At 42.5% G+C, this 26,899-nt stretch overlaps 1 protein-coding gene across 2 annotated transcripts in view; it reads left to right on the forward strand.

Moving 5' to 3' along the window:
* Window positions 1-26,899, forward strand: part of LOC143784151 (aldehyde oxidase-like) — a 181,190-nt gene that overhangs the window by 80,870 nt on the left and 73,421 nt on the right. For both annotated transcript variants that reach the window (XM_077272025.1, XM_077272026.1), the window contains exons 3-6: window positions 3,381-3,473; window positions 15,993-16,135; window positions 16,649-16,742; window positions 22,375-22,478. In XM_077272025.1, the coding sequence (XP_077128140.1) occupies window positions 3,381-3,473; window positions 15,993-16,135; window positions 16,649-16,742; window positions 22,375-22,478 (434 nt within the window). The remainder of the gene's footprint in view (window positions 1-3,380; window positions 3,474-15,992; window positions 16,136-16,648; window positions 16,743-22,374; window positions 22,479-26,899) is intronic.

Genomic DNA, 26,899 nt, shown 5'->3' on the forward strand with positions numbered 1-26,899 from the left:
TTCAGGCCCCATCTGGATCATCCCTTTAAAGGTAATCTGTCAACATGTTTTCGCTATTTAATCGAGAGTAGCATAATAGAGCAAGTGAGCCTGATTCCAATGATGTATGACTTAGTTTACTGGGTGTGGCAGTTAATTAGAGTTTTTAGATGCAGTAGGAAGCAGAGCTTAAAAAGCTGCCTCTGTCCACATCTCTATGTGTTATGGACTGACCTGGTTTGGAGTAGTGATTAGTGTTGAGCGATACCGTCCGATACTTGAAAGTATCGGTATCGGATAGTATCAGCCGATACCCGAAAAGTATCGGATATTGCCGATACCGATACCCGATACCAATACAAGTCAATGGGACACCAAGTATCGGAAGGTATCCTGATGGTTCTCAGGGTCTGAAGGAGAGGAAACTCTCCTTCAGGCCCTGGGATCCATATTACTGTGTAAAATAAAGAATTAAAATAAAAAATATTGATATACTCACTTCTCCGGAAGCCCCTGGACATCACCGCTGGTAACCGGCAGCCTTCTTTGCTTAAAATGAGCGCGTTTAGGGCCTTCCATGACGTCATGGCTTCTGAGCCGTGACGTCATTCTCAGGTCCTAAATTCCGAATTGTAGGAATTTAGGACCTGAGAATTACGTCACGGCTTGTGATTGGTCGCGTGGCGGTCACATGAGCGGCACGCGACCAATCAGAAGCCGTGACGTCATGGAAGGTGCTGAACGCGCTCATTTTAAGCAAAGCAGGCTGCCGGTTACCAGCGGTGATGTCCACGGGTCTCCGGAGAGGTGAGTATATCAATATTTTTTATTTTAATTCTTTATTTTTTACATGGATATGGATCCCAGGGCCTGAAGGAGAGTTTCCTCTCCTTCAGACCCTGGGAACCATACACTGGGAACTTCCGATTCCCGATACCACAAAAGTATCGGATCTCGGTATCGGAATTCCGATACCGCAAGTATCGGCCGATACCCGATACTTGCGGTATCGGAATGCTCAACACTAGTAGTGATATTGCAACCACTAGGGACAGCACCGGCCGGTAGTATAGTCTGGGACAGCCAAGGAGTCGGTATGCAGAAACAGCAATGTAGTTTGAAGGAATAAGCAGGAATTGTAGTCAGGGAAGCCAGAGGTCAATATCAGGAGCAGCAGTATTATTTAAAGTAATAAGCAGCGGGTGGAAGGAAGCTTGACTAGAGGCTGGTAGCTCAATAATCACTCAAGGAAAGGAAAGCAAGGCCAAGTTTAACCCCATTTCGACATCAGGCGTAATAGTAAGCTGATGTCGGACACCCTCCCTCACCGCCGGAGCCCACATCTTTTCCAGGACATGCCAGCTGTTTTGAACAGCTGACATGTGCCTGGAACAGCCGCGAGTGGAATCGCGATCTACCCGCCGCTGTTAACCAGTTAAATGCCGCTGTCAAACGCTGACAGCAGCATTTAACAAATGCACCAGAAATCCCCAAACCAAAGACTACCATCACGTGATCGCGGGTCACCAGTGGGTTGGCATGACAACCAGAGGTCTACTGAAGACAACCTCTATGGTTGTCAGTGCCGGCTTGCTGTGAGCGCCACCCAGTGGTCGTCGCTCATAGCAAGTGAGTAATTCAGCTACATACAGGCGATCTGATCATCGCCTATATGTAGCTAAGGCGATCGGGTTATGGCAGCTTCTAGTCTCCCATAGAGACTATTGAACCATGGCAAAAGTTTTTAAAAAAAGTGTTTAAAAATACAAAAAATATAAAAGTTCAAATCCCCCCCTTTCGCCCCATTCAAAATAAAACAATAAAAAAATCAAATATACACATATTTGGAATCACTGCATTCAGAATTGCCAGATCTATCAATAAAAGAAAAGGATTAACGTGATCGCGAGAAAAAAAGTCACATGCTAGAAATCCTTTTTTTGGCCGCTGTGGCATTGCATTCAAATGCAATAACGGGCAATCAAAAGATCGTATCTTCACCAAAATAGTATCATTTAAAACGTCAGCTCGGCACACAAAAAATAAGCCCTCACTGAACCCAAGATCACGAAAAATGGAGACGCAACGCGTATCGGATAAATGGTGCAATTTTTTTAACAAAGTTTGGATTTTTTTTTCACCACTTAGATAAAAAAAAAACTAGACATGTTTGGTGTCTATAAACTCCTAATGACCTGGAGAGTCACAGTGGCAGGTCAGTTTTAGCATTTAGTGAACCTAGTAAAAAAAGCCAAACAAAAAACAAATGTGGGATTGCACTTTTTTTGCAATTTCACTGCACTTGGCATTTTTTTCCCATTCCCTAGTATACGACATGATAAAACCAATGATGTCGTTCAAAAGCACAACTCATCCCATAAAAAACAAGCCCTCACATGGCCATATTGACAGAAAAATAAAAAAGTTATGGCTCTGAGAAGAAGGGTACCAAAAAAAGAAAATGCAAAAATGAAAATACCTCCGGGTTAAGGGGTTAAACAGGGTGTGCAATCAGGATGAGCCAATCAGAAAGTCAGAGTGGTAACCAACAGGAAACTCAGGGTGGAGACATCAGCAACAACATTGGCACAAGTATTCGGATTAGCACGGAACTGTCCAGTGAGCTGAACAGCTCAGAAGGAAGAGCTGCCCTCTGGTGCACAGGAGGTGCTAGGGTATGAATACTGACACAATGTACATAGTCTATTGACAGTGAGCTGCTTATCACAGAAGGGGATGTGGTCGGACCAGGACTCACAGGCTGTTGTAGTCCAGCAATGATTATCTCTTAGTGATAAAGCCTCCATTGTAAGTAAACAACAGCACACAGCCAAAAAAGTGACACATTGTTTAATTCAGTGTCTCTGTGGCTACCTCATGCTGTCTTTACATTACATAGCAAAAACCTGCTGACAGATTCCCTTTAATTGATCAGTGACCACACTGTTTTCTATGGATTCTTTTTTGTAAATTATTTTATTTTATTTTTTTTTACACATATCAGATTGTCCTGAGACTCGGCATGCTGTGTATGCTTACATAAAAATGTATACAAAGATAAATGATCAGTACTAATTCTTTGTACAACCCTTTCAAACCACACACAATTAAAAAGGCTAAATCTGTACAGTAAAGTTTTTGTGTTTATAGACTTGCATACACATGAAAAAAGGAAACATAAAAAACTTACATAAGAAAGTTTACAGCAACTGCAACAAAATTACTCAAAGGCTGCAATTGCATAAAAATTGAAATATGACAACAAGGCTATTATCCAGGAAGATAGTGGATTATATCCGCGCTGCCAGACAATGCAGAATACAAAATACGGTTAAAGGATGATGGTGGTTTATTCTACGCGTTTCGAAGTCATCACGATGTGTCTACTTATTTTCTTATAGGTCCTCCAGTCAACCTAGTGGGATCATTTTATCCAGTTATCATCTCTCCATCGAGAATCACAGAACTCAGCATTGTGAATTTTGCAGAGAAAGGTAAGACCTAAAGAATAAACAAAAAACACAATAGAAAAGTATTTTATTTATTTATTTATTTTTTTTAAAGAAGAATGAATGTGTTCTTGGTTATTCTTAGATTTTTCTAAAGTCATCTTTAGACTGGCATGGTGTTTTCTGTCTTTGGATATTTGATTTATTTCAGTATAGGATTCTATATAAATAAATATAAGAAAACCACCAGATCTTCTATTCTGCTGTTCATTAAAAAAAGAAACACCAAGCAATCTTCAGTTGTCTTACATTTACATACACAGATAATACATTTCACCTCGGAGAAGCCATAAACTAATGAACTTTGACAGATTCACTTCTTTACATTTCTCTTCATGGAACGATTGGCCCCCAAAGGTTGGGCCTCAGGCTTTGCGTGAACCTTTAGTAGCATTTCTTTGCTATAAGATTGCTGAGATGGTTTTAGAAAATGTAACACTGCAAGATGCATAAAGATTAGGCATGCAGAAAACATTTATATCTATTTCTGACTAGATAAGATCAGGTTCTGTGATAGTAACATGCACATTACAACAGGTGGTAAAGAAATGGGAGGCAGCCATGAAACGAGTCAGTGGGAACAAACTCCTGATCCTCCACCACTTACTAAGTTATAGTTAATATTATTGGACAGCACAGCATCCTACATATTTGGTGAACAGATTGCAAAGAATATTTAAAGAATAAGGATATTTTGGAAAAAATTGTGTATCGGCTACATTTGGATGAAATAATATTTTGTTTGGTAATGGGAAAACAAAAGTAATACAATCTTAGATAAATCAGGAATCAATCTCCTTTTATGTTCTGAACGACCTAGACTTTAGATATATGGGTGGTTCTTTACTCTGCACTGATGTTTTAAAATGTCAACGTAGAGAATGCTGCTTGCATGATATTGTGAAGCTGCTGTAGTGTGCAGCCGGCTGCCAGACACAGCCAGACTCCCCATGGACAATTACATTACTTTTGTTTTCCCAGCAAGGTCTGTTGGGTCGTATGAGACCCAGTCAGCTCTGTTATGCAGGCAGAAGGCTGATTTTTTCCTTTTAACTAGGGCTAATATATCAGCCCTAGTTACAGAGGAAATCAGCAATAAAATTTATGTTATAATATGTTAAATTGCTTCACCAGCCCACCCCACTCAAAGATCTTTTAAAACTTTATGGGGGGGGGGGGCACATTGTGTGAAATAAATGAAAAAAATAAATTAATAAGAAAAACAAGAAAAAATAAATAAAAAAATAAATGTTATAAAAAGAAACACTGCCAGTCCGAATACATTTTACTAACACACCTCAGTCGAAATGATGTAAACATAATTTACACGAAAGGGGAATGCATTTTAAAATGATTTTAGCAGTCTTTCATAAAAAAAGTAAAAAAAATCTGAAAAATAAACAAGTATTTTTTATTTTTCTTTCCATTTTTTTACAATATCAGCATAAAAAATAGAAAATGACATAAAAATTAAACAACATGTAGCAGATACTTGAGCAGACGAAGCGCTTTCTCTCACTGCGAACTACGCTTTAAATTGCCTTTTTACATGAGGTAATTTACGAGAACACATAATTTGATGGAAGGTCAAAGCATGGGAACATTTTCGGCATGATATATTGCTTGTAATCAGCCTTCTTGCCACAATAAGTAACTAAGCGCCATGTGACCTGCAACAGCACATAAGTGAGGATATAATAACTACAGTATGTTACTAAAATTCATAACACTAGTCTATGAAGTGTTTTTAAAAAAGTAGTTTCCAACTACCACTTAAAGGGAACCTGTCACCCCCAGGGCGTTTTTAAGTAAAAGAGCCACCTTCAGCAGCACTAAGGCTGCATTCTGTGAAGGTGGCTCTTGTGTTTAGTATCCCTAGGAATGCTGAATTAATCACTTTTCGAAATTTGGCGCCATACCTCTATTGAGTCAGGGAGGTATGATTTCTCCCTGACTCAAGCACCTCGCAACCGTCCATTATCCTGCGCTCTGCAATCATTTCTCGGGCATGCGCCGTGCGCGCTGCCCTGCAACTTACATCAAGTGATGTGAGTAGATCACGCCTGCGCACAGCGGAGGTGCCAGATCCCGCCCCGCAGTGTGTTATGATGTATTCACACTGCGGGGCTGGGAATCTGGCGCTTGCGCAGTGGAGCAGGTCACTGTGCTCCATTGAAGATAGTGCCAAAGTCTCACGAGGTTTGTGAAGTTTTGCGAGACATCGGCACTATACATCGGCACTATCTTCAATGGAGCTCCAATGCGCAGGTGCCAGATTCGCATCCCCGCAGTGTGAATACATCATAACACACTGTGGGGCGGGATCTGGGGCCTCAGCTACACGAAGGCGCCGGTGACGTCATGACAGAGAGGAGGCGGCACCAGGTGGGATGATGGACGGCTGCGAGGCGCTTCAGTCAGGGACAAATCATACGTCCCTTACTCAATAGAGGTATGATGCCAAATTTATAAAAGTGATTATTTCAGCATTTCTAGGGATACTAAACGTAAGAGCCACCTTCCCAGAATGCAGCCTTAGGCCGGCGTCACACTGGCGTTTTAAACGGCCGAGTGCAATGCGATAAAAAATCGCATTGCACTCGGACCAATATTAAGCTATGGGGCAGCTCCCACCAGCCGACTTTTTGTCGGCCGTTTTCCTCGGTCCGAGACAATCACAGCATGCTGAGATTGTCCTGGACAGAGGAAAACTCTCGGCTCACTCGCACCCATATAAGCCTATGGGTGCGAGTGAGACAACGCACATCATTATATATCATAACGCATTATAAGCGGACCCCAGCAATGGAGGAGATGGAGAAATTCATTTCTCCGCCTCCTCCGCAGCTGTGCTCCGATCCTCCCTGTGCAAGAAAATCGGAGCACAGACGCATGACACTCGGCTCCTGCTCTGCTGCGAGCAGGAGCTGAGTGTCATTAGCATATCCAGGGCCGGCTCCAGGTTTTTGAGGGCCCCGGGCGAAAGAGTCTCAGTGGGCCCCCCCTTTAACACATACCACGATTCATGATCGCATATAAACTGTTGTGAAATTGCTTTTTGCTCCCTCTAGTGGTTACTAGTTTTTTGACTTTGGTTTTTCTGTCATTCCTTTTATCCGCACCTGGGTCGTTAGTTAGGGGTGTTGCTATATAAGCTCCCTGGACCTTCAGTTCAATGCCTGGCAACGTAGTTATCAGAGCTAGTCTGCTGTGCTCTTGTCTACTGATCCTGGTTCCAGTTATATCAGCTAAGTCTGCCTTTTGCTTTTTGCTATTTGTTTTGGTTTTGTATTTTTGTCCAGCTTGTTCCAAATCTACATCCTGACCTTTGCTGGAAGCTCTAGGGGGCTGGTGTTCTCCCCCCGGACCGTTAGACGGTTCGGGGGTTCTTGAATTTCCAGTGTGGATTTTGATAGGGTTTTTGTTGACCATATAAGTTACCTTTCTTTATTCTGCTATCAGTAAGCGGGCCTCTCTGTGCTAAACCTGGTTCATTTCTGTGTTTGTCATTTCCTCTTACCTCACCGTCATTATTTGTGGGGGGCTTCTATCCAGCTTTGGGGTCCCCTTCTCTGGAGGCAAGAAAGGTCTTTGTTTTCCTCTACTAGGGGTAGCTAGATTCTCCGGCTGGCGCGTGTCATCTAGAATCAACGTAGGAATGATCCCCGGCTACTTCTAGTGTTGGCGTTAGGAGTAGATATATGGTCAACCCAGTTACCACTGCCCTATGAGCTGGATTTTTGTATTCTGCAGACTTCCACGTTCCTCTGAGACCCTCGCCATTGGGGTCATAACAGTTTGCCAGGCCAGTATTAAATGTTTAATGCATTGCAGAAGAGGGATTATAAGAAAGAAGATTCTGAGTTTTTTTTTTTTTTTTTTTTTTTCTTTTTCCCCTTTACCTCAGAGTGGCTATGCTTGCTGCAGACATGAATGTCCAGACCTTGATTACAAGTGTGGACCAGCTGGCTACTCGTGTGCAGGGCATACAAGACTATGTTATCAGAAATCCTATGTCAGAACCTAAAATACCGATTCCTGAACTGTTTTCCGGAGACAGGTTTAAGTTTAGGAATTTCGTGAATAATTGTAAATTGTTTTTGTCCCTGAGACCCTGTTCATCTGGAGATTCTGCTCAGCAAGTAAAAATTGTTATTTCGTTCTTACGGGGCGACCCTCAGGATTGGGCTTTTTCGCTGGCACCAGGAGATCCGGCATTGGCTGATCTTGATGCGTTTTTTCTGGCGCTCGGTTTACTTTATGAGGAACCCAATCTTGAGATTCAGGCAGAAAAGGCCTTGCTGGCTATGTCTCAGGGGCAGGACGAGGCTGAAGTGTATTGCCAAAAATTTCGGAAATGGTCCGTGCTGACACATTGGAACGAGTGTGCACTGGCCGCTAATTTTAGAAATGGCCTTTCTGAAGCCATTAAGAATGTTATGGTGGGTTTTCCCATTCCCACAGGTCTGAATGATACTATGGCACTGGCTATTCAAATTGACCGGCGGTTGCGGGAGCGCAAAACCGCAAATTCCCTCATGGTGTTGTCTGAACAGACACCTGATTTAATGCAATGTGATAGAATCCTGACTAGAAATGAGCGGAAAATTCATAGACGCCGGAATGGCTTGTGCTACTACTGTGGTGATTCTACACATGTTATCTCAGCATGCTCTAAACGTATAGCTAAGGTTGTTAGTCCTGTCACCGTTGGTAATTTGCAACCTAAATTTATTCTGTCTGTAACTTTGATTTGCTCACTGTCATCTTATCCTGTCATGGCGTTTGTAGATTCAGGTGCTGCCCTGAGTCTCATGGATCTCTCATTTGCTAAACGCTGTGGTTTTACTCTTGAACCATTAGAAAATCCTATTCCTCTTAGGGGTATTGATGCTACACCATTGGCAGCAAATAAACCGCAGTATTGGACACAGGTTACCATGTGCATGACTCCTGAACACCGCGAGGTGATACGTTTCCTGGTTTTACATAAAATGCATGATTTGGTTGTTTTAGGGCTGCCATGGTTACAGACCCATAATCCAGTCCTGGACTGGAAGGCTATGTCAGTCTCAAGTTGGGGCTGTCGTGGTATTCATGGGGATTCCCTGCCTGTGTCTATTGCTTCTTCTACGCCTTCGGAAGTTCCGGAGTATTTGTCTGATTATCAGGATGTCTTCAGTGAGTCTGAGTCCAGTGCACTGCCTCCTCATAGGGACTGTGACTGTGCTATAGATTTGATCCCAGGCAGTAAATTTCCTAAGGGAAGACTGTTTAATCTGTCGGTACCTGAACATACCGCTATGCGTTCATATATCAAGGAGTCTCTAGAGAAAGGACATATTCGTCCGTCTTCTTCCCCTCTTGGTGCGGGATTCTTTTTTGTGGCAAAAAAGGACGGATCTTTGAGACCTTGTATTGATTATCGGCTTTTAAATAAGATCACTGTCAAATTTCAGTATCCTTTACCGCTGTTGTCTGACTTGTTTGCCCGGATTAAGGGTGCCAAGTGGTTCACCAAGATAGACCTTCGTGGTGCGTACAACCTTGTGCGCATTAAGCAAGGTGATGAATGGAAAACCGCATTCAATACGCCCGAAGGTCATTTTGAGTACTTGGTGATGCCTTTTGGGCTCTCCAATGCGCCTTCAGTTTTTCAGTCCTTTATGCATGACATTTTCCGGAAGTATCTGGATAAATTTTTGATTGTTTATCTGGATGATATTTTGGTTTTTTCTGATAATTGGGATTCGCATGTGGAGCAGGTCAGGTTGGTCTTTAAAATTTTGCGTGAAAATTCTTTGTTTGTCAAGGGCTCAAAGTGTCTCTTTGGTGTACAGAAGGTTCCCTTTTTGGGGTTCATTTTTTCCCCTTCTGCTGTGGAGATGGACCCAGTCAAGGTCCGAGCTATTCTTGATTGGACTCAGCCCTCGTCAGTTAAGAGTCTTCAGAAGTTCTTGGGCTTCGCTAACTTCTACCGTCGTTTTATCGCTAATTTTTCTAGCATTGTGAAACCTTTGACGGATATGACCAAGAAGGGCTCCGATGTAGCTAACTGGGCTCCTGCTGCCGTGGAGGCTTTCCAGGAGTTGAAACGCCGGTTTACTTCGGCGCCTGTTTTATGCCAGCCTGACGTCTCACTTCCCTTTCAGGTTGAGGTGGATGCTTCGGAGATTGGGGCAGGGGCCGTTTTGTCGCAGAGAGGCCCTGGTTGCTCTGTTATGAAACCTTGTGCCTTTTTCTCTAGGAAGTTTTCGCCTGCCGAGCGAAATTATGATGTGGGCAATCGGGAGTTGTTGGCCATGAAATGGGCATTTGAGGAGTGGCGTCATTGGCTTGAGGGTGCTAAGCATCGTGTGGTGGTCTTGACTGATCACAAAAATCTGATGTATCTCGAGTCTGCTAAACGCCTTAATCCGAGACAGGCCCGCTGGTCATTGTTTTTCTCCCGCTTTGATTTTGTTGTCTCGTATTTACCAGGTTCAAAGAATGTGAAGGCCGATGCTCTTTCTAGGAGCTTTGTGCCTGATGCTCCTGGAGTCGCTGATCCTGTTGGTATTCTTAAAGATGGAGTTATCTTGTCAGCTATTTCTCCGGATCTGCGACGTGTGTTGCAGAGATTTCAGGCTGATAGGCCTGAGTCTTGTCCACCTGACAGACTGTTTGTCCCGGATAAGTGGACCAGCAGAGTCATTTCCGAGGTTCATTCCTCGGTGTTGGCAGGTCACCCGGGAATTTTTGGCACCAGAGATCTGGTGGCCAGGTCCTTTTGGTGGCCTTCCTTGTCAAGGGATGTGCGGTCTTTTGTGCAGTCCTGTGGGACTTGTGCTCGAGCTAAGCCTTGCTGTTCTCGTGCCAGCGGTTTGCTCTTGCCCTTGCCTGTCCCGAAGAGACCTTGGACACATATCTCCATGGATTTCATTTCTGATCTTCCGCTATCTCAGGGCATGTCCGTTATCTGGGTGATATGTGATCGCTTCTCCAAGATGGTCCATTTGGTTCCTTTGCCTAAACTGCCTTCCTCTTCCGATCTGGTTCCTGTGTTTTTCCAGAACGTGGTTCGTTTGCACGGCATCCCTGAGAATATTGTGTCAGACAGAGGATCCCAGTTCGTTTCCAGGTTCTGGCGATCCTTTTGTAGTAGGATGGGCATTGATTTGTCGTTTTCGTCTGCTTTCCATCCTCAGACTAATGGACAGACGGAGCGAACCAATCAGACTTTGGAGGCTTATTTGAGGTGTTTTGTCTCTGCTGATCAGGACGATTGGGTGACATTCTTGCCGTTGGCTGAGTTTGCCCTTAATAATCGGGCTAGTTCCGCCACCTTGGTTTCGCCTTTTTTCTGCAACTCTGGTTTCCATCCTCGCTTTTCTTCGGGTCATGTGGAGCCTTCTGACTGTCCTGGGGTGGATTCTGTGGTGGATAGGTTGCAGCAGATCTGGAATCATGTGGTGGACAACTTGAAGTTGTCACAGGAGAAGGCTCAGCGCTTTGCCAACCGCCGCCGCGGTGTGGGTCCCCGACTACGCGTTGGGGATTTGGTATGGCTTTCTTCCCGCTTTGTTCCTATGAAGGTCTCCTCTCCCAAATTTAAACCTCGTTTTATTGGGCCTTACAAGATATTGGAAATCCTTAATCCTGTATCTTTTCGTCTGGATCTTCCTGTGTCGTTTGCTATTCACAATGTATTTCATAGGTCCTTGTTGCGGCGGTACATTGTGCCTGTAGTTCCTTCTGCTGAGCCTCCTGCTCCGGTGTTGGTTGAGGGCGAGTTGGAGTACGTGGTGGAGAAGATCTTGGATTCTCGCCTCTCCAGGCGGAGGCTTCAGTACCTGGTCAAGTGGAAGGGCTATGGTCAGGAGGATAATTCCTGGGTGGTCGCCTCTGATGTTCATGCGGCCGATTTAGTTCGTGCCTTTCATGCCGCTCATCCTGATCGCCCTGGTGGTCGTGGTGAGGGTTCGGTGACCCCTCACTAAGGGGGGGGTACTGTTGTGAAATTGCTTTTTGCTCCCTCTAGTGGTTACTAGTTTTTTGACTTTGGTTTTTCTGTCATTCCTTTTATCCGCACCTGGGTCGTTAGTTAGGGGTGTTGCTATATAAGCTCCCTGGACCTTCAGTTCAATGCCTGGCAACGTAGTTATCAGAGCTAGTCTGCTGTGCTCTTGTCTACTGATCCTGGTTCCAGTTATATCAGCTAAGTCTGCCTTTTGCTTTTTGCTATTTGTTTTGGTTTTGTATTTTTGTCCAGCTTGTTCCAAATCTACATCCTGACCTTTGCTGGAAGCTCTAGGGGGCTGGTGTTCTCCCCCCGGACCGTTAGACGGTTCGGGGGTTCTTGAATTTCCAGTGTGGATTTTGATAGGGTTTTTGTTGACCATATAAGTTACCTTTCTTTATTCTGCTATCAGTAAGCGGGCCTCTCTGTGCTAAACCTGGTTCATTTCTGTGTTTGTCATTTCCTCTTACCTCACCGTCATTATTTGTGGGGGGCTTCTATCCAGCTTTGGGGTCCCCTTCTCTGGAGGCAAGAAAGGTCTTTGTTTTCCTCTACTAGGGGTAGCTAGATTCTCCGGCTGGCGCGTGTCATCTAGAATCAACGTAGGAATGATCCCCGGCTACTTCTAGTGTTGGTGTTAGGAGTAGATATATGGTCAACCCAGTTACCACTGCCCTATGAGCTGGATTTTTGTATTCTGCAGACTTCCACGTTCCTCTGAGACCCTCGCCATTGGGGTCATAACAATAAACACAGCCATGTAGTATATAACAGCCCACGTAGCATATAACACAGCCAAGTAGTATATAGCACAGCCAACGTATCATATAACAGCCCATATAGTATATAGCACAGCCACATAGTATATAACAAGGCCCACGTAGTTTATAGAACAGCCATGTAGTATACAGCACAGCCCACATAGTAGTATACAGTACAGCCCACACAGTAGTATATAGCACAGCCCACACAGTAGTATATAGCACAGCCCACACAGTAGTATAAAGCACAGCCCACACAGTAGTATATAGCACAGCCCACACAGTAGTATATAGCACAGCCCACACAGTAGTATTTAGCACAGCCCACACAGTAGTATATAGCACAGCCCACACAGTAGAATACAGCACTGCCCACATAGTAGTATACAGCACTGCCCACATAGTAGTATACAGCACTGCCTACGTAGTATATAGCAGCCCATGTAGTATATAACACTGCCCACGTAGTATATAACACTGCCCACATAGTATATAACACAGCCCACGTAGTATATAGCAGCCCACGTAGTATATAGCAGCCCAGCCCATGTAGTATATAGCAGCCCATGTAGTATATAGCAGCCAACGTAGTATATAGCAGCCCAGCCCACATAGCATATAGCAGCGCAGCCCATGTAGTATATAGCAGCCCACGTAGTATATAGCAGCCCAGCCCACGTAGTATATAGCAGCCCATGTAGTATATAGCAGCCAACGTAGTATATAGCAGCCCAGCCCACGTAGTATATAGCAGCGCTGCCCATGTAGTATATAGCAGCCAACGTAGTATATAGCAGCCCAGCCCACGTAGTATATAGCAGCGCAGCCCATGTAGTATATAGCAGCCAAAGTAGTATATAGCACAGCCCACATAGTATATAGCAGCCCACGTAGTATATAGCAGCCCAGCCCACGTAGTATATAGCAGCGCAGCCCATGTAGTATATAGCAGCCCACGTAGTATATAGCACAGCCCACGTAGTATATAGCAGCCCAGCCCACGCAGTATATAGCAGAACAGCCCATGTAGTATATAGGAGCCAATGTAGTATATAGCACAGCCCACGTAGTATATAGCAGCCCACGTAGTATATAGCAGCCCAGCCCACATAGTATATAGCAGCCCACGTAGTATATAGCAGCCCATGTAGTATATAGCAGCCAACGTAGTATATAGCAGCCCAGCCCACGTAGTATATAGCAGCGCAGCCCATGTAGTATATAGCAGCCCATGTAGTATATAGCTGCCCAGCCCACGTAGTATATAGCAGCCCATGTAGTATATAGCAGCCAACGTAGTATATAGCAGCCCAGCCCACGTAGTATATAGCAGCGCAGCCCATGTAGTATATAGCAGCCAACGTAGTATATAGCAGCCCAGCCCACGTAGTATATAGCAGCGCAGCCCATGTAGCATATAGCAGCCAACGTAGTATATAGCAGCCCAGCCCACGCAGTATATAGCACAGCCCACGTAGTATATAGCAGCCCATGTAGTATATAGCAGCCAACGTAGTATATAGCAGCCCAGCCCACGTAGTATATAGCACAGCCCATGTAGTATATAGCAGCCCACGTAGTATATAGCAGCGCAGCCCATGTAGCATATAGCAGCCAATGTAGTATATAGCAGCCCAGCCCACGTAGTATATAGCACAGCCCACGTAGTATATAGCAGCCCAGCCCACGTAGTATATAGCAGCGCAGCCCATGTAGCATATAGCAGCCAACTTAGTATATAGCACAGCCCACGTAGAAGTATATAGCAGCCCACGTAGTATATAGCAGCCCAGCCCACGTAGTATATAGCAGCGCAGCCCATGTAGTATAGAGCAGCCCACGTAGCATATAGCAGCCCACCACATAGTATATAATACAGCCCAACCAGTATATAAGAGCGCATACCTTGTCCTCCCAGCCAGGCTCTGCATCCCCCCGGCCCCCGCAATCCTTTGTTCCAGGTGGCAGGTGCTGCACACTTCCTGTTTGGCGACGCTCGGCTCATTCTCCAGGCACTGGACAGTCGGAAGTCACTCTGCTCTGCGTATCCATGGCGACGGATTGTGGGCGGCTCTCCAGCAGCTGCAAAAGTCCCAGAGCTCCGTGCTGCCTCTGCCTCCTCTCTTCTAGCGTGCACCTCGGACCGCAGATGTCTGCCTCAGGGGCCGCATGCGGGCAACCTGCCCTTAACGCCGGCCCTAAATGGGCCCCCCTGTCTCGCCAGGGCCCCGGCACTTGCCCGGGTACGCCGGGTGCTGACGCCGGCCCTGAGCATATCGCATCCGATGCTCTCGCATCGGATGCAATACGCCAGTGTGACACCGGCCTTAGTGCTGCTGAAGGTGGCTCTTTTACTTAAAAACGCCCGAGGGGTAGTGGGGTGACAGGTTCCCTTTAAAGCAGTAGGTTCAGCAAAAATGCATAGATTATCTAGTCCCCACTCATGACAGAACAGCGGAGTAGTGTAAAAAAGCTGCTTCATAGGCAGATAAGCTTAAAGTTTGACATGCACTATGTCTGAAAGGTAAAGGATAGGAGGGCTCTGGGACACTTTGATTCTTTCTCTCTGTTTGTATAGTGATAAAATAAGTTTGATGCAATTTAAAGCTCATATATGACTGAATTTGAGCCGTGCTATATTTTGCACTGCATACAGCAGTGGTCTCCACCTTGTAAATCTTCAGATGTCGCCAATAAATATGTAGTCTCAAAACAACTGGAGAGTGACAAGTTGGGGATCATTTAAAAGTGTATTCACGTTATTAAAGTGGTTTAAAGAGAAAAGACAAGGCGCCCCCAATGTGTCACACTGTTTAAAAAACACACATACAATCCTTTGTAGGGAATGTGCTCACCTATTGGTGTTGTGAACCAGGGTCACTCCCAAGACGGCATAATCGTAGCAGCAGGTCTCCACAAGAATCCAAAGGGATGCTGGAGGTAATAGTCTTAGGCGAACTGAAGACCGCGCACACGAGGTAGATTTAAGGTGGTTTATTGAAGCCACCTTAAATCTACCTTGTGTGCGCGGTCTTCAGTTCGCCTAAGACTATTAAAGTGGTTTAGTAAGTTAGAAAGCATGACAATAAACAAGTTTACAAATGACTTGCTTTTTCTATCTTCTTTCATTCTCCTGCTGTGAGAGTTTTTCTGTTACATGGTGTACAGCTTGCTGCAAGGAGATCGACTACCAGAGCCTGGCCGAGTATGTGCAGCAGTTAGTTACATTCTAGTCATTCCATGCAGCTCTCTTGAGCCATTTGAATTCTGTACAGCAGCTAGCTACAGTTAGCAGCTCTCCTCCCTTACCTTCCATCTCAGTCCCTGACCGAGCTGCTCTTATCAGTCCTGCAAAAACACAATTCTCTGGCCCACAGCATGGGCAGTTTCCAGAGCAGTCCTCCTAGTCACAGCTGTCACTGTCTTGAGCCTTGTGCTTGTTCAAATTCAGTTATATCTATATGTAGATGCAGTGATAACAGGGTATGCTTCAAAACAATGACAGATGCAGAAGAAAATTGACCAGAACTGTCATTCCAGGAGGAGGGCCCACCCTCACAGCAACCAGGAAGTATGGCGACGGCAGAGCTGTGAGCAGGTGAAGACACAACTTAGGAATACCCCTTTAAGTGTGACATCAGCTAGATGGCATGCTAGACTTAGCGAATTGTGAACTTACTTATAAACTGGACCGATTTGCATATGTTTCTTCATTATGGTGTAATGCACATGTATTTGCTTCAGGTATCACCATAGGAGCAGCATGCAGTCTGGCAATGGTTCGATCTATCTTGTCAGAGGCCTTATCTCAGTTACCAGAGGAAAAAAACAAGATCTTTCGGGTCATTCTACGACAGCTGTCAGGAAAGCATATAAGATGTGAAGCAGTAAGATATTTTTTGGAATATAATTTTTTAAAGTATAAACATAATCCAAGTAATAAAGCAGGACCTCTCCTGTTACCAGTAGAGAGGCTGTCCATATGCACATTGACAAAATGTAAATTACTTTTTACTCACTCCATTCCGAGATAACGGCTGATTAATATTGAGTTCCCTACCACTGCCCTGCCTCTAAAGAAAGTGATCCTGGTAGCAAATATCAGATAATGTTATACTATGGGGCAGTGCCAATCTGCAATTTTTTTACAGTCGCAGTATGCTACTGGTGCATCTGATGATTGGATCACGCTCATCCATACAAGTTTATTGGTGCGTGTGAAACATTTCACTTCACTTGAATGTCATCTGAGTGCAGTCCGACATCCAACATTCTTGTGCAGTGGATATTAAGGGCCAGCTGAGAACAAAAGATCTGTGAAATATTAAAATGTTGTAAAAGTGGATATGTTTCACAGAACACACTTCACACATTTACTAGACATTTTTCTTTTCTCGTAGTCTCTTGGGGGAAGCATTTTAAGTGGAAGTTCTTCCTGGGAACTGAATCCTATTCTGGCTGTTGGAAACTGTACCTTTAATCTTGCATCACAAGGTAAATTACCAGGAAGGTGTATATATACATCATAGATTTATGCACATAAGTAAAAGCTGCCTACAACTCCCGGCAAAAATTATGGAATCACCGGCCTTGGAGGATGTTCATTCAGTTGTTTAATTTTGTAGAAAAAAAGCAGATCACAGACATGGCACAAAACTAAAGTCATTTCAAATGGCAACTTTCTGGCTTTAAGAAACACTAAAAGAAATCAAGAACAAAAAATGTGGTAGTCAGTAATGGTTACTTTTTTTAACCAAGCATAGGGAAAAAATTATGGAATCACTCAATTCTGAGGCAAAAATTATGGAATCATGAAAAACAAACAACCAAAAAAACACTCCAACACATCACTAGTATTTTGTTGCACCACCTCTGGCCTTTATAACAGCTTGCAGTCTCTGAGGCATGGACGTAATGAGTGTCAAACAGGACTCTTCATCAATCTGGCTCCAACATTCTCTGATTGCTGTTGCCAGATCAGCTTTGCAGGTTGGAGCCTTGTCATGGACCATTTTCTTCAACTTCCACCAAATATTTTCAGTTGGATTGGGATCCGGACTATTTGCAGGCCATGACATTGACCTTATGTGTCTTTTTTCAAGGAATGTTTTCACAGTTTTTGCTCTATGGCAGGATGCATTATCATCTTGAAAGATGATTTCATCATCCCCAAACATCCTTTCAATTTATGGGATAAGAAAAGTGTCCAAAATATCAACATAAACTTGTGCATTTATTGAAGAGGTAATGACAGCCATCTCCCCAGTGCCTTTACCTGGCATGCAGCCACATATCATCAATGACTGTGGAAATTTGCATGTTCTCTTCAGGCAATCATCTTTATAAATCTCATTGGAACGGCACCAAACAAAAGTTCCAGCATCATCACCTTGCCCAATGCAGATTCGTGACTCATCACTGAATATGACTTTCATCCAGTCATCCACAGTCCACGATTGCTTTTCCTTAGCCCATTGTAACCTTGTTTTTTCCTGTTTAGGTGTTAATGATGGCTTTCCTTTGGCTTTTCTGTATGTAAATCCTATTTCCTTTAGGCGGTTTCTTACAGTTCGGTCACAGACGTTGACTCCAGTTTCCACCCATGCATTTCTCATTTGTTTTGTTGTGCATTTCCTGTTTTGGAGACATATTGCTTTAAGTTTCCGGTCTTGACGCTTTGATGTCTTCCTTGGTCTGCCAGTATGTTTGCCTTTAACAACCTTCACATGTTGTTTGTATTTGGTCTACATTTTAGACACAGCTGACTGTGAACAACCAACACCTTTTGCATCATTGCGTGATGATTTACCCTCTTTTAAGAGTTTGATAATCCTCTCCTTTGTTTCAATTGACATCTCTTGTGTTGGAATCGTGATTCATGTCACTCCACTTGGTGCAAATAGATAATGGCTGCACTCAAGTTTATTGTGCTAAAGCAAGGAAATGTGCAATACATGAAATGTGAACAGCATAATGGCTTGTGAAATTTATGAAAAAACACATGAGATTTTTAGCACAAAATTTGGCCAAATATTGTGAGCCCATTCACCAAACGTCAAGGTAATCTCAGATCGAATGGGTAACTAACCTGTCTGCCTAGTGTGAACACTTACCTATGGCTAATAAAATGGTAAAGCCTGTATTTATAGAGGAGGTTAGAACCAACTGTGTTTGGATGTAGTTAAAATCACAGCATGGTGAAGGGCGGGGCGTTCAAGTCAGAAAAAGCAATACATAGTAAATATAGAAAAACTGACTGAACAGCTATCTAGTCTGAACTGGTGCATAACCAAAAAGTCTTACATAGCAAATAGATAATGGCTGCACTCAAGTTTATTGTGCTAAAGCAACGAAATGTGCAATACATGAAATGTGAACAGCATAATGGCTTGTGAAATTTATGAAAAAACACATGAGATTTTTAGCACAAAATTTGGCCAAATATTGTGAGCCCATTCACCAAACGTCAAGGTAATCTCAGATCGAATGGGTAACTAACCTGTCTGCCTAGTGTGAACACTTACCTATGGCTAATAAAATGGTAAAGCCTGTATTTATAGAGGAGGTTAGAACTATGTATTGCTTTTTCTGACTTGAACGCCCCGTCCTTCACCATGCTGTGATTTTAACTACATCCAAACACAGTTGGTTCTAACCTCCTCTATAAATACAGGCTTTACCATTTTATTAGCCATAGGTAAGTGTTCACACTAGGCAGACAGGTTAGTTACCCATTCGATCTGAGATTACCTTGACGTTTGGTGAATGGGCTCACAATATTTGGCCAAATTTTGTGCTAAAAATCTCGTGTTTTTTCATAAATTTCACAAGCCATTATGCTGTTCACATTTCATGTATTGCACATTTCCTTGCTTTAGCACAATAAACTTGAGTGCAGCCATTATCTATTTGCTATGTAAGACTTTTTGGTTATGCACCAGTTCAGACTAGATGGCTGTTCAGTCAGTTTTTCTATACTCCACTTGGTGCAACAGCTCTCCAAGGTGTGATCACTCCTTTTTAGATGCAGACTTATGAGCAGATCTAATTTGATGCAGGTGTTATTTTTGGGTATGAAAATTTACAGGGTGATTCCATAATTTTTTCGTCAGAATTGAGTGATTCCATAATTTTTCCCCTATGCTTGGTTAAAAAAGAAACCATTACTGACTACCACATTTTTTGTTCTTGATTTCTTTTAGTGTTTCTTAAAGGGCCACTGTCACCCCCTCCAGCCGTTATAAACTAAAAGAGCCACCTTGTGCAGCAGTAATGCTGCAGTCTAACAAGGTGGCTCTTTTAGTTTTTGATTAAGTTATTACCTCAATAAAGCGATTTGAAAATTGTCCACAAAGACCAGCTATTGTACCGGGAGGCGGTCCGAAGCGTCCTGTATGAATCCCCCAACGGCCGTCACTCTTCTCTTCAGGGGCGCTGGTTTCCGCCCCCTGAGCGCTGTTATCTTCTGAAATCCGGCGCTTGCGCTGTTCTTTCCTGCCTGGGGCCTGCGCAGTGTTTACTGTGAGTCACAGCACAGACGCAGGGTGCCTGACTGCGCCTGTGCCGGCAGTGCGGCCGCCCTGTTACTGAATCCCCGCCCCGCACTGTGCATAATGAATAACACAGTCCGGGGCGGGGATTCAGTAACAGGGCGGCCGCACTGCCGGCACAGGCGCAGTCAGGCACCCTGCGTCTGTGCTGTGACTCACAGTAAACACTGCGCAGGCCCCAGGCAGGAAAGAACAGCGCAAGCGCCGGATTTCAGAAGATAACAGCGCTCAGGGGGCGGAAACCAGCGCCCCTGAAGAGAAGAGTGACGGCCGTTGGGGGATTCATACAGGACGCTTCGGACCGCCTCCCGGTACAATAGCTGGTCTTTGTGGACAATTTTCAAATCGCTTTATTGAGGTAATAACTTAATCAAAAACTAAAAGAGCCACCTTGTTAGACTGCAGCATTACTGCTGCACAAGGTGGCTGTTTTAGTTTATAACGGCTGGAGGGGGGTGACAGTGGCCCTTTAAAGCCAGAAAGTTGCCATTTGAAATGACTTTAGTTTTGTGCCATGTCTGTGATCTGCTTTTTTTCTACAAAATTAAACAACTGAATGAACATCCTCCAAGGTCGGTGATTCCACAATTTTTGCCAGGGGTTGTATTCAAGTATTGAACTGTCCCACCCTTATTTATTATACAGTATCTAAATCTTGATATTGCATTAGTCTGTTTAAGTACTACTATAAACTAAAAACAGAAGGATATTATTGTGGTCTGAATTCAGAATAGGAATCACTGCAGCACTGTGCTAACGTTTGAGGCAGGGGTGGAAAAAATTCTGCAAAGTAAAAATGCTTTGAAAATTTGAAGTATTAATAGTTTATTTTTATCAGCTAACAAAATTCAAAGTTAATGACCAAAGGAGAAATCTAAAGTGAATTAATTTTTGAAGCCCTTTGACTTCAAAACAGCAACAAAGCATCAATTCTTCTAGATACTTGCACACAGTTTTTGAAGGAACTCGACAGGGATGTTGTTCCAAACATCTTGGAGAACGGACCACAGATCTTCTGTGGATGTCTCTTGCTCATATCCTCCTGTCTCTTCATGTAATCCCTCACAAACTCGGTGATACAGAGATCAGGGCTCTGCGGAGGGCAACACATCATTTCCAGTGCACGGTGGCGCAGTGGTTAGCACCGCAGCCTTGCCGTGCTGGAGTTGTGGGTTCAAACCCCCACCAAGGACAACATCTGCAAGGAGTTTGTATGTTCTCTCCGTGTTTGTGTGGGGGTACTCCGGTTTCCTCCCCCATTCCAAAGACATACCGATAGGGGTATTTCGATTGTGAGCCCCAACGGGGACAGCGATGATAATGTGTGCAAACTGTAAAGCGCTGCAGAATATGTTAGCGCTATATAAAGATTATTATTATTATTCCAGGACTCCTTGTTCTTCTATACCCTGAACATAGTAATGACATTGGGTGTATGCTTTGGGTCATTGTACTGCTTCAGAATAAATTTGGAGTCAATCAGATACCACCCTGATAGTATTACATCTTCCTGTATTGAGTGACCCATTATTCCTCGCCAAATCCCGAACTTATTCCCTGAAATATAGTTGTGTGAAGTTCGCCCCCTTCCTGATTTACTATTCTTCTACATGTTTGTCGCAGTTAAACGTTTCAGATCACCAAACAAATTTAAATTTTAGACAAAAATATCACAAGTAATCACAAACTGCAGTTTTAAATTAAGGTCTTTATTATTATTAAGGGAAAAAGAAATCCAAACCTACACGGCCCAATTGGACTTGTTTTCATGTTCACGGTATGACTTTTTGTAAGCAATACTTCCATGAAGACCACTTGTATGTAGACTTCTGTGTAGCAGGGTCCTTCTGTTTCCTGCTAATTCTGAGATAACACTGCTGAACATCTGATTTCAAGGGATGTAACTTTGATGTGTCTTTCATCAACTCCACTGTTCTGGTGGCCAATTGCTGTGTCTACATTACTCAGTTTTGTCAATTTCTTTATTTTTCCTTCAAAAAAGCTTGAACATCACATCTTAAACCCCAAGTCTGTTTGAAGTCTTTGTCTGGGAGAGACCTTGTTGATGCAGTATAACTACTCTTGTCTTGTAATTTTTCTTAGTCTTGCCATAATGAAGAACATGAGACATGAAACTGTCTTCCACAGCCTTACCTTTGTTGCAGAGTTTGTCTGTTCCTCACCCTGTTTTAAGCCTTTTACACAACTGTTTTGTTTTCACTTAATGACTGTGTTTCAACCTACATATGAAAATCAGATATGGGTCAACCACCCAACCACTGGTCAACCACCGGCCAGGATGTAAACATTGAAAGATGCTGCACCATGCAACTCTTTTCATCGTGTAGTGACCGCTGCCAGGTACTACAGATCAGCTTCTATTGTGTATGGTGTTTCATTAAAGGAGCAATTCAAGAGTTATGACAGTCCATATGGTTAACCTATCTGTTCTATAATTATAATGGATGTGACCTGAATTTCCCAAGGTCCTGAATAGCTACCCTGACTAATTATTCAGTGATTTAAAACTGTTTTACAATAAGTCGATGATTTATTAATTGGTCTTGTTTTTGCAGATATGAGGCGTCAAGTAACTCTGAAACAGCTGTTGTTTGATGAGTCGGCAGCTTTGAGGGCAGAAGAGATTCTTATATCAATTAATATTCCATTCTCAAAGAAGGTATATTTATTTATTTTCTGAAGACTTTAAATTACAATATTAATACTAACATATTCAGAGAGACATAAAAAGATATTATGGGACTGATTTAACAGCAGTATAATTATTTCATAAATGGCAGGTATTGTTTTGAGTTGGTGAATAATTACTGTTTGTTATAATTTATTAAATTGCTATAAGTCTTGACTTGTTCTGTGGATTCTCTGGGATTTATGTCAGGTGACTGATTGGCCTATAAAATCTTCCAGCTACCATTTCTGGTCCACTAATCTTAGGTCTTTTTACATGCATGGCAAGTGACACTTACCTGTCATAAACTAACTGGAGGTTTTTAATATTCACTCACTAAAAATATTGGAAGAAGTCACAAACATCTACTCTGTTCACGGAAGATGGAGGCACTTTCCACACTGCTAAAAAGACCCAAGATTGTTAGTCAATAAAAGGCATCTACAAGCTTGCATAGGCCAGTCAGTCTCCTTACATGAAAGAATGTCTGAGCTGTGCTTAATCTCATAGTGAATCAACAGCAATGAGAACCTAATGCCTGTGGAAAAGCTTTATAATGCAGTGATGTTCAACATTATAATTGCTAGAATATTCTGCTTCTACACATCTCATCAGATTAAGCCAGCTCATCAAGGAGAACTGAACTGTTTTAAAGCCAATAGCTATTGAAGCTTGGACAATAGTTTGAGTGATCCCTCAAAATAAAAGGACAATATACAAAAAATAAAGAAAAATGAAACATCCCACTAAGAATACTATTATCTCTTGAAAGTTTGTATGTCTAGTCAACATGAATATATAGGTGGTTACATTTATTATATCATTATTATAAAATAGGAGAAGGAATAATTGAAATCAGATATTTCACTGAAGTGACCTTTATCTGTCTCATGTTTGGAAAAAATACAACCAAAAATTTACATTGAAATTATTTTGGCCTGCAGGTTTCTTTGAATAACGTTATCTAGGGAGATGGATCACATTGATAGTCCTGCGAGGCTCACCCCTGAGGGGTCCAGTGGAGAGTTGGGGGTTAGCTGTTTACAATGTTATGTGAAACTTCAGCATGACAGGAGCTTGCTGCTCAGAGTCATAATCGAAGCGATTTGTCAAAACAGTAATTAAAATGGTAGAGATGTGTACACTGCCTATAACATATTATTTACCCACACCCATGAGGTTTTTCATGCTTTATCAGTTTCAGAAAAGACAAAATAAATAATAAATGGTGCTGTGATTCAAGGTTGTTACACAATAAAATATAACAAAATCGGAGGGGTGGGGTCAACTTGTTTAGTTTCCGAACAAACTTGTAAAAATTATAGACAGCAATCATTTTGGCATCACTTGTTCCCTCTTCAGGTCATCCTGGAGATTTTCAATTGGATTCAGGTTTGGGCTCTGGCTGGGACTTTCCAAAAGTTTGATCTTCTTCTGCTGAAGTCATTCTTTTCTTGATTTGGAGGTATACTTAGAGTGATTGTCATGCTGAAAGGTGAAATTCCTCTTCATCTTCTGCTTTTTAGCAGAGGCTTGAAGGTTTTGATGAAAAATTGACTGATATTTGGAAATGTTCATTAAAAAACAGCCCCAAAGCACAATGCTGCTGTAAGGTGCGCAGGGCAGTAGTCATGGGTGAGGGGCTGCTCTGAATATAAGAAAACTGACTGAACAACCATATAATATGAACTGGTGCATAGCCAAAAAAAGTCATATAGCAAATAGATCAATGGTTGCACTCAAAATTTACTGTGCTAAGACAAGGAAAATGTGCAATACATGAAATGTGAATAGCATAATGGCTAGGGAAATTTATGAAAAAACACATGAGATTCTTAGCACAATATTTGGCCAAACGTTGTGAGCCCATCCACCAAAACGTCAAGGTGATCTCAGATCGGATGGGTAACTGAGCTGACTGCCTAGTGTGAACACTTACCTATGGCTAATAACATGGTAAAGCCTGTTTATATAGGGAGCTCAGAACCAACTGTGTATGGATGTAATTAAAATCACAGCATGGTGAAGGGCGAGGCGTTCAAGCCAGAAAAAAGTATATACTAAATATAAGAAAACTGACTGAACAACCATATAATATGAACTGGTGCATAGCCAAAAAAAGTCATATAGCAAATAGATCAATGGCTGCACTCAAAATTTACTGTGCTAAGACAAGGAAAATGTGCAATACATGAAATGTGAATAGCATAATGGCTAGGGAAATTTATGAAAAAACACATGAGATTCTTAGCACAATATTTGGCCAAACGTTGTGAGCCCATCCACCAAAACGTCAAGGTGATCTCAGATCGGATGGGTAACTGAGCTGACTGCCTAGTTCGCACACCCTGGCACTCTAGAAGTACATAGTGTCCCATTTCCATTGAGGTGTGGGTGTACATTATAAGGCTATGTGCACACGTTGTGGATTTTGCTGCGGATCCGCAGCGGATCTGCAGCTGCGGGTCCGCAGCAGCTTTCCATGCATTTACTGTACAATGTAAACCTATGGAAAATGCAATCCGCAGTGCCCATGCTGCGGAAAAAACGCACGGAAACGCTGCGGGTTACATAAAATGTTTTCCCTCTTGCTTTTGGCTGACTTGATGTAAATTTGGCAAAACCTAGCTGGTCTTGGATGTTTTTCTTTGTCAGAAGCGGCTTTCGTCTTGCCACTATACCTCACATACCATGCATATAAAGAATATGAGAGATTGTCGCATGCAGTACACAAACAATACTTATCAGAAATTCTTACAGCTCCTTTAATGTTGTTGTAGGCCTCTTAGCCTCTCGGACCAGTTTGCTTCATCATTTTTCGAGGAAGGTCCAGTTCTAGATAGTTCTGGAGGAGACCTAATGGTGGGACTTGTGGTTCTCTTGATGAGGAAGTCAGTTGGACTTCTAAACACATAGAGATTAAACTGCATTTCTTATTCTAAATCCCATTCTGGATATTCTAATTCTTTGAGAAGCCACCAGCACTGTGTGACATCTATGTATTCCAATGTTGGATCTGTCAACCTGTGGGGCAGCATCAACTGGACCCTTACTTGTGAGCTTTTTCAAGAGTTGTTCTTTCTCACAACTTTACTAGGTGAGCCGACACAGCAGCACAAAACCCCTGTAGTCTGGTAATGTCCTACCTTGAGACCTTTTGCCCCCCCAGCCTATAGTCAGTTTAAGGTAATGTCACTGTTTGCCAAAATTAACCACTTCTTGCAGAGTGAGCATCCTCATGGTATCTATATATTACCTATTATTTTAGTTTTTCTCTTTTTATTTTCCCCTTCAAAATGATTTCAGCTTGTTTCTGAATGGATTTGTACAGATTATGAGAGACATTAAAGATGGAAAATTTCTGAAATTATTTTTCTTGGTATGATTTTTTAACATGACAAAAACCTGGCATTTTTAACACTGGTATGTAGACTTTTTCATATCCACTGTATGTCTATATCCCAAAATAATTATATGAAGATGTTAGTAGCATCTGCTTTGAATTGTAATATGATGCTAATTGCAATTACAATAATCTGCGCAAGTTACTCCAGTTTAAAAAAAAATACTAACTAATCAATTTTTTTCCGGGTGGTTGGTAACCCAGGCACTGATTCTGATTTACACATTTTTTTAAATTATTGTTTCATACTATGTGACTAGCAATATAAATAGATTTTTTTTGGTTATATAATAAAATGGTGTATGAAGGTCAAATAATGTTTATCTTTTTTCATTTACAATTTTTTCTTCTTTCTTTTAATCCCAAAAGAGAACTTCACGCTGCTATTATTTCTTCAGTTAAATAAATACCGTAAATAAAAATATTTTTAATTTTATAAATAATATTTCTTCTCATTTGTGAAACCTATGCAATATGTTTTTTACACATGAACAGTTATTAAAATTTACAAGACCATTTACAGTTTCCTATGTTAAAAAAATGCACTGTATCCAGCAAAATCAGATGCTATGTTGTTGATCCGTATGGAATGTGATTTTTATACTTGAATAGACAAATCTTTTCCGACATAAGGAAGTAATTAGTGCCTGCTGTGATTCTTTTCATGCACAGATTCGGTCCGTGAAAACAAAATGCTCATCTGCACTGCCACATTGAATAAAATTGAACTAACACTCCCCGCACCTGTTTCGAAGCGGCAAGACAGCCACAAAACATGCGGGCATTGCCTGTGTTTGTCAGACAATCCCCGCATGTTTTATGGCTGTCTAACTGCCGCGAAAGATGCACGTGCGGGGAGTCGAACATATCACTTGAGCAGTCACGACATTCGGAGCGTACCCGAGCACCCTAGGCAAACTCGAGTAACGAGCACTTGCGCTCATCAGTCATCACTAGATACGATAATGAAAGTCACCTTCAGACAAGCTCTTCACCATTCACCCAATTT

The sequence above is a fragment of the Ranitomeya variabilis genome, chromosome 7 (genome assembly GCF_051348905.1).
Source record: "Ranitomeya variabilis isolate aRanVar5 chromosome 7, aRanVar5.hap1, whole genome shotgun sequence".
NCBI classification, from domain to species: domain Eukaryota; kingdom Metazoa; phylum Chordata; class Amphibia; order Anura; family Dendrobatidae; genus Ranitomeya; species Ranitomeya variabilis.